We start from the raw sequence: 12,765 nt of genomic DNA, 5'->3' as shown, positions 1-12,765 counted from the left end.
AAATGGCTAGGACATTTCAATAATGTAAAATAAGTTCCTCCCTAACTATATTAGTGGGTGACACTGTATGGCGTTTATCTGAATTTACGTTTATATTGAGTTTGAGACAGTCAATTAAAGATAGTGCATTCCTTTCAAAAAAAACAATATCATAAATATTCTGGCCGGTGCAGTATCTGCAGCGGCTAGCTTCATTTACCCACCATTTGTGGATCGGCATCACTGAATTATTGATGCAACAAGGCTTGATCTTAAGAGTTACAAGCATGCTCAGTGTTTGAACGCTGATAGTCGTTAAACACTCTATAATCTATACACTAGTTCAACATGTGACACAATACAACAAGGCACACCTGTTATAGTAGTAACAGAAAAGGGCATGGCTGTGGTCGAGAGTCGTGTAAGTGTCAACTTGCGTTTGCTCACGTTCGCTTGTTTCAGTAGAGCTGACAGCTGAAGCAGAGTTACCTTGGTCTTCTCATGGCTGACGGCGAGATGTTGGCGACGTCCTGTTGTGTAGGAATTTAATAATGGTGACCGTGATATTGTGGCATAGTCTATGGTTGCTATGATACCTTACCTGCTGTTGTTGCCAGGCAACACATTGCTACTCGACGAATGTACCGAGCATTGATCAGTTGACGAATGGTTTGACCCTGTGAAAATACATTTAAATCTGGTGAGAATGGCGTGCTAGGCAATTGAGAAACAACATTTCAGGTTAATGAGAATGGAAAATATTTGCCAAGTAACAAAATCAGTCAATCGATTTACATGAATATTTCCCCCAACTGGCATCTTCAGTTTCTGCGAAATTACATGATAAAACAATAGTGGTCGTCAATGACCATGTCTTCTGTTGGAGGGTCTGATTACTATTCAATATAATCACCCTCAGCACATTCCAGACATAAACTTGTTGCTATCAAAATTTGTCAGCCAGGTACGGTTTTAATAGCGTTTAAAACAAAACATAACTTTACCAGAAAGTGACTGCATTTAAATTTACGTGAAGAATTAACATATATATTTTCGGTGATAGTTAGTGATATTAAGTTTCGAATAATTATTTCACATGAAATATTTTGGGGATTTACCTGTTCTCCAGTAAAATTGGCTTTTACATTTTCGAAGGCGCCCTCTTGTGAGCCAAGTGTTGGAACCATGAGTGTATCAACTGATGTTGTTGGTTTCTGTAACTGATGTAAGTCCTCCATTGCTTTCAGAGCACGCAATGTGCTACTTGCTGTTAATAAAACCAACACAATACCTTGGTTAGCAATAAACCCCGAAACCAAGACTACAAGAAGGATTAAAACCCTCATTAACAAGGTATGATAAATGCCAGTGGTTTTCAAAATTAGTTGTTGTTTTTCTGACTAATAACCAATTTACGCCCACTCCCTTTAACATGTCAAGGTACAGATCTTATGATTAAAAAGGTTCACTTTGTCAGCTTTAGAGGATAATTTCTCCAATAACATGGTTTAAACAAGCCTAAAAACAACCCAATTTAAGCACCACTCGTTTAAAGCGTGTTTCTGCTTTGCTTTGCATGTTTTTGCAGACGCATAGTATATTATTACAACAAGTTATTTAGGAGATGGCGATATACCTGAGTTGAGCTTGTAATCCTCGGTGTGAATAACACTCTGCATGACACCAAGCACTTTCAACAAAGTTGCAACAACCCCCTTCGCTTGTGGTAAATTCTCATCACTCACGTCTGCACCAGGGTTTTCCATAAGTCGAAGTAAGTCCGCTGTGCTTGCCTCCACATTTAGAGGTTTACCAGTCACGTACTTCGGCGTTCTAGGGTAAATTGAAAATGGTTGACAATTTGAATCAAAAAGTGAATTGAGTTTTGTCATGTACCTCTGCGGTGGTTTGGCCGAATTTCCAAGCGCTTTTGCTGCTGCTGTTGCTGCTGCTGTAGCGGTGGCCTGATCAGTGGCTGTGGTCGCCTGTGAAAAGTTGGTGTTCGAATTAAAGTTGTCGACACTGGCAATGAAGGACAAATAATTGTGGTAAAAAATGAAGTTTTTTTGTGTGTGAAGGGTGAACGCCCTTAGACTTGTCGGTATTTTTCATACAGCAGTACTTTATATGTTTACTGTACGAAGTCATGTATTACATAAGACATGTATATACTGTACAAAGTGCAGAATTTGTAAATGGTGCATGGAGAACCTGTATCCTTCAACGTTCAAAAACAGTGTTTCGCAACATTCGATTTGGTATTGCTCATAAGTTACAACAGTATTCATTCAGAAATCTATGTTAAAAGTGACCTACTTAATTTTATTCTAAGCAAATCATGTCTTGATTTGCTAACACCGCTGATGTTTGAGCGCAAAAACTAAATTGCAGAAATAAGCCTGCACTATCAATACAAACAATAACAGTAGCAGAGTGGTGAAAGCATATGAAGGTTTTAACAACTTGCCGTTGGTTCAGCGGTCTTTTGTGAAGTTGCGGAAGTGGATGTAGAGACAGGGACGACATTAGATGCAGATGTGGACGCTGATGCAGGTCGTGACGAGTCGGAAAATGCGGACACACCTGAAGCCAGTTTGTCGCTGCCTGGAACTCTCTTCACCAGAGCCTGCAAATTATTTTTATTTTTATTTTTTTTAGTTCAATTGAAATATTTGTTTATCTTTAATTGTTAAAAAAACGTTCAAGCTGGTGACGCAAATTGTAACATTCAAGTTAATAACGTAAAAGCACCACTTTACGAAAATCACCACTTTATAAAAAGCACAAACCAGATTTTAGAAAATCCAGTAGTTTTATCAAAAACACACTTTCGTAAACTATTTTTTTAAGTTTAATGTCAGTTAAATTTTATACCTTGCATGACTTGTTTTCTTTGGCACCACAGTCGCAGAAAAATGAGCCAAACTTGGCGTATGTGAGATCGTGGCCTTTGTGACAGACCTTTGCGCATACTGTGCACACTCCAACCCCGTCCACCATCTCACATGTGTGGCAATGATACCTGATAGAAAGAACTCGATACGTAGGTGACAAAAAATGAGGCAAATCATTTTCCAATTAATATAATCGAATAACTCAGTTTAAAGTACAAATTCGTCTATTTTGCGAAAAACGCAAAATATTAATCCACAAACACGTCCTACATTGCTCTTAAATACATTTTTTAACATAAGGCCAAACGTCAAAAACAAAAACAAAATCCAATTGTACATTATGCAACATATAAATCGGGGAAAATGTTGCAACAGTTTCAAAGCCTTAATGCTTACCAATGTTGGTTCATAAACTTCTTCTGTGTAATTGTGTATGTGCACAGTTTGTTCCACAGTCCTTCCTCATCCTGAGAGGATTCGTCTTCATTTCCAGCATCCATATCCGGTTCCTCGAAATCACACTCATGCTCATAACTCGCATCCAGTAAATCTTCCATGTCCGAGTCAGCTAATAATGTCACACAAAGTTGGATGAAATAGATACGAGCAAATCCTACTTAGAGCTGGTCGCCATTTTAGTAACCTTTTTTGTGCTCAAACAAATCGCCTGATCATAGTATAATGACCAGCAAACTTTAAAACTAGGTAACGAATTATGAAATACTTTTTTCTATATTTTGCACACTTTAATGACGAATACAACGGCCCTAAATAGATGTAAAAACTGACATGCTTTATAATTCAAACGTTTCGGCAAATTGTCATGCCATCATCAGGGATTGAGACCACAAGAATAAAGGAACATATCCGTGTATAGTCTTGCACATTTTGTTGTTCAAAGGTCTTTTCCAACAGCCAACTACATTAAAAAAACAAGCAATGAATAATGAATACCTTCCTCAGGCTGCTCTGTTGTGTCGGTGAGCTTGGCTTTTAGAGCTGAAAGCACATTCCCGACGTAAATGAGGAACGCACTGCAGGTCGATACCGCCCGTGTGATATCGTTCTGTCAGACACAAAACAAAAGATAACAACGAATTTGACAAAAAACAGAAATGTCAGTTTTTAAACACACGCCTGTACAAACCACTAGGGATGGGCCGAGCCGAGCCAGAACCCGAGTACTCGGTACCGAGCATCGCTGTTTTTGATGCTCGCTGCTCGGCAGGGCAGTTGCACAAACTGACCCGAGCATTAAATTTGCCTATCATGCCCTGCTAGCAAACGTAGCTAGTGTTCGAAAGGGTGTCTATAAAAAAAACTAATGATTTTTCAAATGTATTAGATGGTGGAAAAACGCGCACTTCATGAAGTGCATGGGCATGTACAGCGTAATACACCGCTGGTGACGTAAAAGATCTTGTAGAGCTGAAACTAACGTATAATGGGGAGTTTTTGTGACGTCATAAGGCACCGAGCATTAACTTGAGATGCTCGGTGCTCGACCAAACAGAACATTTGCAGTTTTGGCACATCCCTACAAACCACAGCTAATAAAACGGTTACCTCTTTTTGAGCATGCATCTGACTAGCATTTTCATGGTCTTTAAGCATCAACGCGCAGGCATCCAGCCACCAAAGCACGTAATGCAGCAACTTGGTGTGTCCCTTTCCGTTTTCAGCATCAGCCAGTGTGGCAAGGATAGATACAAACTTAGGTGACATCGCCTGCAAACTGACTACGGCTACTTCTGGACTTGTGTCAATTGGGAGTATCGCATCAAGAAGATGTAAGGCCAACTTTTGGTCCACCGGACTACAATATGTTACACTTTACATTAGTATTCTTTTAGTAGTGCTAACAGCGACCAACGGGTAGTTTTAATAGAAGTATAATCAATTTGCAAATAACTCAAATGAAGTGAATACATTTTGTTGCAAGGTGTGTAAAGATCGCTATTATTAACATCCGGGGCGTTGGATGAGGTACAAACATCAGCAAATCTGAGAATTATAGGAACCCACGATTAGACTATCTCTCCATTTTTACGATGTTGTTTTTCCCTATCACTGCAATCGTATAAAATGGCGGCCACCTATGTCTTCCTGGTGAGCGACGTTTTATCAATTATACTCAGATTTGAAAATTTTGGAGTTCGGGACGGGATCGGTATTGAATTAGAATAAAACGGAATTGGTTCGGGGATGACTGGGCACATTCTTGCAAGTTTCATTTTACCAAGAAAAAAATCGGGTTTGACCCAATATCGACCCGCTCAAGTAAGCTACAAATGGTATTGGGCTTACCAGTGTTCACTAAGCACAAACTGCGAGAGAGATAGCAGAGCAGAGGAGATGTCGTCACGAAGGCTAACACCGTCATCGGTAACAGCGTTAAGATCGAACTTGGAAACCCAGTCTCTCATCTCGGCAGGAGTGAGGTTGAAATCACACATTTGCTTGCAAATAGGACCAAGACAGGCTTGAGCGTGAGAATCGTTTCCATTCGCTGCAAAGTTAATGGTCAGTTAGTGGAAACCATAAAAAAAAAATATGTGTTTTTACTGGGTGAAATTAAAGCATTATTCTTTTGTGTGGTGAAAAGTGTTAATGTTTGAAATGAAGATTAACTGGTGAAAAATTCATGTCAAAAGTGCGTTTTAAGCAACATTGACCCCATATATACTAGACCAGGGGTTCCCAAACTTTTTTGGTCTGTGGCCCAAATGTCTATTTAATAGCAATTCGTGGCTCACTGTGTGCTGTAAATTTGGGCACAAACAAAAAAAACCTCAAAAACAGGCGAAATGGTTTCTAGCAATTTATTTTTAATGAGATACATGCTCCTGAAATTTGGCGACAAGATTCGGAATTCTTTGCAAATATTATGTTTTTCAAAACAAATCGCATAATATCTACAGCATAGCATAACAGTAGAATCTGTTCGAATGGCTCTGTGGCCCATTGAAAATGTCTTGGTGGCCTAGTACTGGGCCATGGCCCACAGTTTGGGAACCACTGTACTAGACAAATGTATCAACTACATTAACTGTTGAGATTTTTATGTGAAATAGACTAAAAAACTTTAACACTAAAAAGGCTGTTAAAAAAGAAAGTAGTGTTTAGCAATCTCCTCACAATGTAAGTCAAAGTCACAGAAAACAAAAAAATAATAATACCATATTTGCACAGCTTGGCGATAAACTGAAGCAGTTGGTTGGAATATTCTGCTGACGTCAGCATTCTGTTTGTCAGCATCAACTCAACAATGCTTCCCTTCCCACTTCCAGCTTTTCCTTTACATAAAAATACCAAGACAATCGGTAAATTCGCCAATACTTCAATGTAACAGCCACAATCAACAGTTACCTTTAAACGTCGTAACGGGAGTTTTTGTTTCAGCATCAGTTTTTATAGAAGCAGATTCATTTGCATCATCAGAAGCAAAGAACTTGTTCAGGGCCCTTAAAGAAAAACAAAAAGTATTTCAGTGGCAATGCTGTCGCTGTAAAACAGGTGTGCATCGAGTTTTACATTTGTGACTAATTAGCGTTAAGAGTTATAATAGCGTTACCTCTGCATGCTATGATCATTGAGCGAGGCCTCCAAATATGTCAGGTATTTTATTGCTACAGTTTTGTTCTTAATTCCAGTAGCAGGGTCGATGTACTTGGTGAGAATATTGTACGCACCCTACAAAGGTTTTCAATAGTAAAAAATACCGTTTTCTATTTTCAACTACAAACAGGTAAATATTTCGTCTTACTCTGAGGGAGTAAAAGTCCAAAGTGTCAGAATTTTCTTCAGAGCCGCTTGGCCCGCCTGTTACTTTTTCCAAAGCCTGTTTGATTTGGTGGTAGCCGTCCATGCATGTTACATCGGCTAGTAATGGCACTAGGGTGTCGCAGACCTGGGCAGCAAATGGCGACGTACAATCCTTGATCCACACGACCAGATCATCACACAGCAGATACTAAAATAGATGTGATTGTTTGTTTGGCTGTTTTACCACGCAGAAGAATAGGTGGTTGTTGCTTACCAGCGGGTCCTGCACCAGCAGTAGACTGACTGTGGTGGTCTTGGTTGCGCTGTTGTCTGAGCTGCATGACAACGCCCGGAAATGCGACTGCAGGCAGTTGTTTAGTGTATCTTTGTTAGTGTTCTGTAGACAAAAATTAAAACATTTTTTAGGGATACTTTGATAACATTACCAGCAGGCATAGGCGTCGATTCCCGGGGTGGCTAGGGTGGCGGGCCTCCCCACAAAAAATCTCTGGGGTGGCAGCCATTATAAAATAGCTATGCTGCCACCCCAGAAATTGCCTGGCCGTATTTATATTCGTGCATTACAGATATGGGTTTCTTTCATTTACATGCGCTCTTTCTAATGGTCGGTATATTTCGACTTTCGAGCATGTGCAAAGCAAGCTCCGCGAAATCTCTTTTGTTTTTAAACAACGCATGGGGAAAACCCGTTTTGCGCTGCTCGCTTCAGTGATTTTTTGCTCCACCAGAACAAGTCTGAACAGGACGTAACAATGGCAAATTTCAAGTTTTTAGGTGTTGTGGATGTTAATTAGCAGTTGGAGATTATATAGTTACACAGAGTTCCATTTCCATGCACGAAAATTTAATTGCAGCGGCCACCCATGTGCGCAAATTTCGTGTCGAAACTACAATGCCAATTCGATACTTTTGCAAAATTGAACTTGTAAAATTAATTTACAGATCTCTGTTTATGGATCACATGCTACGTGGCGTTTTGTGCGTTATGTTACCTTTTGAACCACACTACTTCGGATAAATAACGCTACCCAGCACGAGATACACTTTTCCCGCCACAAACCAGTACACTGCTGTGATCACATAACTAACGCATTGTGACGTCATAACTACGCATATAGATGGACGATTTGTGACGTGACTTTCATAGTTGTTACGTCCAAGTTAGCAAGATTGAGTGCATAGTAATATACGTGTTTATACCCTGCCCATATCCGCGAAATGCCATCTACAAACCTTAACGAGTAGCGTGGTGTGGTTTGATCACGTAAGGAACCTGACCAAATTTTGCCACCCCACAAAAGAAAATTTATTCTAAAAAATCGACGCCTATGCCAGCAGGGTATATTGACTCCTTTTAGTGCAGAAAAATAATACTAGAATGCCTTTAGTTATCACTGTTTTAGACCTACTTTAAGTGTTTTGGTAAGCGTATTTTCCTAAAGTAACTTAAAGGAACGCAACAGTTGTGAGTACTTCTTATGTAAATAAATTTAAACGTTATGCGTTTAAATTTATGGCACTTTGCCACTGGGTCAAGAAAAATTACAGGATTACTAAGTAAATAATAGACTTTTGATACAACTTTATCTGTTTGTTTATGATTGTGGATATTAAAATTAATCTTAAAACTTGCTATTTGAGACAATTCCTATAGAGTGAAATCCTTCTATTTTTCTTCTTTAAAAATTTCTAATACTTACAGTGTAAACTACAAGCTGTTGTCGCAATTGACTCCAGCTTGCAAGAACTTCTGAAATTGACAGTGGTAAAGGAATATTGGTGCATCCTTCTGTTGTTCGTTTCATATCCACATCCACACACTGCATCACAGCCAACAGAGCTTCTTTATTAGATTCATCCCACGAAGAGTATTCCTCTTTCAGAGCCAAGCGAAGAATTTGGTTTCTTCAAAAAAATAAACGGGTGAAGCAAAAAACAGAAAGGTCGGTTTTACACTATGCTGTTTTACATACACCATGTTTATCACTGCAACAGTTTATGACAGGTAGTAATTGACAGAAATTTTGCATTTGAACAGCCTTTTGTCCCAGGTGATTGTGTTGTTGTTTTGTATAACATGCTTACCTGCATAATGTTGCATGTGCTGTCACCATTTGTAGGACAACTGTAAGTAATTCGCTCACTAGAGGCATCGCATCATAAGGATCAGCTGCATCGATTGATTTCAAGAATTTGGACCATAGCTGTACTTGGGTTTGGTTCAAAATACATCTTAGGACCATCATCTGTATTGAAAGTAATATTTCGATTAAAGCATAAGGTCGAGATTGACTTACAAATTTGTTGAAAAGTTATGGTATAAACAGTTACAATATAGATAGATGTGTATGGCAAAAAAATATCAATAAGTTGTTTTTACTGTTTGTTAAAAAACTAAGATTTGATTTAGGATCAACAATGTAAAAAAGTCAAAGAATTTTCATATTGTATCACATAATTTTGCCAGAATTCCAAAGTGCTTTATTTTCAAACCTGCAAAGGTGATGGACTGGAATGTGTTGATGTAAGATGGACTATGGATGCAAGAAATTGTTCACACAATTTTATAAGCTGTTTCAGTTGTCCATCCATTACAATGCTTTTCTCCGGTGTTGCACCAATCACTGCATTAGTTTCAGCAGTGGGAGTAGTCGCAGATGTATTGCTATCCAGCTTTGTTGTTATATGATAGAAAGCCATGAGAAACTCAGAGGTGCTGCTTGCTTCTCCGTTTTCACACCTACAAAAATATTTTTAACATGTAACCAGATCAATATGTTGCGTAAATGAGGCAGAACATAGGATGGGCCAAACCGAGCCAAAACCCCAAGTACTAGATACCAAGCATCGCAAATTGTAATGCTCGGTGCTCGGCAGAACAGTCGCATGTACTAAGCCGAGCATTACACAAAATAAACCATGCCGAACTTCAAAGAAGATGAAAACATGCTTTGAACCATCCCACCTGGACGCAATAAGTGTGACTAGTATGTGGGGTATTGCGGAATGACTGCATTGCAACTTACATTTTTAGGAAAGATTCAGATGGTGGAAGGGACTTGAGTAATCTCCACACAACCTGAAATGTGTATTTCAAGGAGTTGCTCCACTCATCAGATTCTGTAAATAAGAAAAGCTTAAAACAACAATCAAGGTAAAAAACAAACCTTTTTATGTCTGAAACTGAGGATGCGCTGAGCCCAAAAAAGCAATCATAACTAAATAATGATATTTTTGAAACTTTGTGAATGAGACATGATCTGAATAACTACCATCAAAAGTTTTGGTTAAATTCGATAAGAAAGAATAAAAGTAAACTAGAAGGGTGGCTTAGCACATATTGCCCTTGCATATACACTACAACCTATTTTGAAACACTAATATATTCCCTATGCTTATTTTATATTGGGTCCCATATCATCCACTGTCTTTTATAACCTTGGTTGTTTCTGCAAGCAGAAACTCATGGGTCCCCACACATGCAAATTTGTAAATAATGCATTTCAAGAGTTAACAATGAGAAAGTTTGGTATTGTAAAGTCAAACACAGTGATAGGTACTGTGCAAAAATAAATATGCTATATGGAGTACAAACTATTCAAATTTCATTTCATTAATATATTTTTCAAAGTGTTTTTATTTTGTGTTCTATCTGAAAACAAAATCAATCAATTCCGACATTGTTGTTTAAAAAATGGACCCATTTGTGGGGGCTAGTGGGGAAATACTGGGGCAACAGGGTAAAACACAACAACTATAAATGCCACACTTCATAAGTTATCCAAATTTCATCCAATTCAGACATTGTTTAAAAAATTCACCCATACTAGGGGGCAAGAGGGGTAAATATTGGAACTACAGGGTTAAACACAACAATCGACACCTATAAATGACAAACTCTGCAAGCTGTCCAAATTTCATTTAATTCCGACAATGTTTTCATATTTTAACCCATTTTAGGGGGTTAGTGGGGTAACTGATGGGGTTGTACACCCAAAAGTATAAAATTTGAAACCACAATGACCCAAACAACAGTCCTGTAAAATTTTATCCACATCGGCCAATGTTTAAAATTCTGACCACTAGAGGTGTCATTAGCAACATATGTTTACACTTCTGATGTCATAAGGCTGTTAATACCCCTCTCACTGACATGTGCAAAAACGTCCACAAAGTATTCTGCAAGCTGTCCAATTTCATTTAATTTTGGCACTGTTTAAAAATTTCACGCATTTTAGGGGGTTAGTGGGGTAACTGATGGGGTTCTACACCCAAAAGTATAAAATATGAAACCACAATGACCCAAACAACAGTCCTGTAAAATTTTATTCAAATCGGCCAATGTTTAAAATTCTGACCACTAGAGGTGTCATTAGCATTTTTTTTACACTTCTGACGTTTCGTTTACACTTCTGACGTCATAAGGCTGTTACCACCCCCTCTCACTGACATGTGCAAAAACGTCCACCAATATTGCACAAACACAAGTAACATATGTTATGCTGCCTATATTATACTATTACACTACAGAAATTTTCTGTTTGTGGTGCGCAGCAACTTACAAAAACGTTTTACATTTTGGGGTCTAGCGGGGTAAATACTGGGGTTATCAAGTCAAACGAAGTAGATGGCACATCTGCATAACCACATTTACCATCTCTGAAAGTTTCATCGAAATCCATCAAACATTTCATGGCAAAATGGGGTGGACAAACTTCAGGGAAGAAAAAAAAAATCGAGTAAAATCAACATGCGTCCCCTTCAGGGAAGGGGACCCATAACTATGAAGCTAAAGTCATCCAAGAAATGTAAATTTTTTTAAAAAAAATTCTCTGTAGTATGTAACCCATCCCTAATAACAACAAAAATAATACAAATTCATAACACCTGCTGACTGTAGTTTCTCTCCAGCTTCCAAACAAGAAACACATGCTCCAAAAAGCTTGTCATAAAATGTAGCATCTTTCAGAATGATGTTCAAAGCCTGAAAATTACACAATGAATTCACCAGACCATGCAAATTTATTTTCCACAGGCTGCACATTTACCTTTTCATTTACAAGACGTTTCTCTTCATCAAAAGCACTTCCTACATCTTGCAAAAGTTCGTACAATTTTGGCTGATTTTTCCCATACTTCTGCTTTTACAACAACAATTTAGATGTTTTGTAACAAGTATTCTAAAAAATTAAACCTATCATACATTTGCGGCAGATTCTTGGTTAGGTTTTGCAATCAAAATAGGAAAAATCAATGAAGCAATGTCCTTGTTCTCCTTATCCTTGGTTTTTGTTTCTTCCTTGGGCTTGTAGACATCATTGAAAACAAACATCAATTTGCTGCTGTCAAAGCATTCTCTTGTTGTCATCATTCTGTCTTTTGGCTTTAGGTCAGTGGAGAGCACACCACAGACAGCTTGAAAGTTCCATTTTACCTGTAATAGCATGGATTGATACCACATTACGAATAGGCCATGCAGGACAGTTTCACAATTCTACATTGCCTATCTCTGAAGTGCAAGCTAATTTTATTATTTGAAGTGTTTGATTGGTGGTTCAGCAATCCACCATGAGAAAGTATTTCAGACTAATGTAAACAATATTATTTGTAACCTTAAAAAATATAAATAAACTTTCTAAACAGAAAATGTTTTTAAATATTGTTTCAAACAACAGTAATACTACATACAATATATGGATATGGAAAAAGTTTCATGTTTTTTTGCAGAGCAGTGTTTCCTTTTTTGCAGAGCATGTAAGGGTTATGTACAGCTACTCTTCTGTACCTGATGTAGTAGTTGTGATGAAGGAGCAGAGAATCCATGCAACAAGTAGTCAAACAGGAGCAATAATCGAGCTGTACACAGTGGTTCACATGTTGATGGTTTAAGACAAGCAACACCAGTTGCAACCTACAAAGCACAGTAAACGTTTCTTTACACTTGTCCCCAACAGGTTTTGTGAAATTTAAGTATATATTTAATAAAAACCAAAACTAGCTTAAAGATTTTGGTAAATGTGGTAAATTAGCTGGTTACTAAGTAAAGCCAAACTAGGTACAAAGTTTAACATTTTAAATTTATTTCTCTAACTAATAGTGATGGGCT

The 12,765-nt window shown here is 38.1% G+C and overlaps 1 protein-coding gene across 3 annotated transcripts in view; it reads right to left on the bottom strand.

Moving 5' to 3' along the window:
• Nucleotides 1-12,765, bottom strand: part of LOC145214873 (E3 ubiquitin-protein ligase UBR4-like) — a 56,645-nt gene that overhangs the window by 38,363 nt on the left and 5,517 nt on the right. For 2 of the 3 annotated variants that reach the window (XM_080083481.1, XM_080083483.1), the window contains exons 19-42: nucleotides 12,445-12,570; nucleotides 11,863-12,093; nucleotides 11,708-11,800; nucleotides 11,547-11,643; nucleotides 9,686-9,779; nucleotides 9,153-9,399; nucleotides 8,745-8,905; nucleotides 8,360-8,564; nucleotides 6,913-7,035; nucleotides 6,640-6,846; nucleotides 6,448-6,566; nucleotides 6,243-6,337; nucleotides 6,053-6,169; nucleotides 5,181-5,382; nucleotides 4,440-4,689; nucleotides 3,828-3,939; nucleotides 3,270-3,441; nucleotides 2,854-3,001; nucleotides 2,447-2,605; nucleotides 1,876-1,964; nucleotides 1,616-1,812; nucleotides 1,098-1,246; nucleotides 581-656; nucleotides 354-509 (exon numbers count right to left, since the gene is read on the bottom strand). In XM_080083481.1, coding sequence (XP_079939607.1) covers nucleotides 354-509; nucleotides 581-656; nucleotides 1,098-1,246; nucleotides 1,616-1,812; nucleotides 1,876-1,964; nucleotides 2,447-2,605; nucleotides 2,854-3,001; nucleotides 3,270-3,441; nucleotides 3,828-3,939; nucleotides 4,440-4,689; nucleotides 5,181-5,382; nucleotides 6,053-6,169; nucleotides 6,243-6,337; nucleotides 6,448-6,566; nucleotides 6,640-6,846; nucleotides 6,913-7,035; nucleotides 8,360-8,564; nucleotides 8,745-8,905; nucleotides 9,153-9,399; nucleotides 9,686-9,779; nucleotides 11,547-11,643; nucleotides 11,708-11,800; nucleotides 11,863-12,093; nucleotides 12,445-12,570 — 3,625 coding nt within the window. The remainder of the gene's footprint in view (nucleotides 1-353; nucleotides 510-580; nucleotides 657-1,097; nucleotides 1,247-1,615; nucleotides 1,813-1,875; nucleotides 1,965-2,446; nucleotides 2,606-2,853; nucleotides 3,002-3,269; nucleotides 3,442-3,827; nucleotides 3,940-4,439; nucleotides 4,690-5,180; nucleotides 5,383-6,052; nucleotides 6,170-6,242; nucleotides 6,338-6,447; nucleotides 6,567-6,639; nucleotides 6,847-6,912; nucleotides 7,036-8,359; nucleotides 8,565-8,744; nucleotides 8,906-9,152; nucleotides 9,400-9,685; nucleotides 9,780-11,546; nucleotides 11,644-11,707; nucleotides 11,801-11,862; nucleotides 12,094-12,444; nucleotides 12,571-12,765) is intronic. The other variant, XM_080083482.1, reaches the window with a different exon arrangement.

This window comes from Phallusia mammillata, chromosome 2 (assembly GCF_965637545.1).
Source record: "Phallusia mammillata chromosome 2, kaPhaMamm4.hap1.1, whole genome shotgun sequence".
Taxonomy (NCBI): domain Eukaryota; kingdom Metazoa; phylum Chordata; class Ascidiacea; order Phlebobranchia; family Ascidiidae; genus Phallusia; species Phallusia mammillata.
Note: the sequence above shows the minus strand (reverse complement) of the source record. Positions and strands in the feature narration are given on the sequence as shown.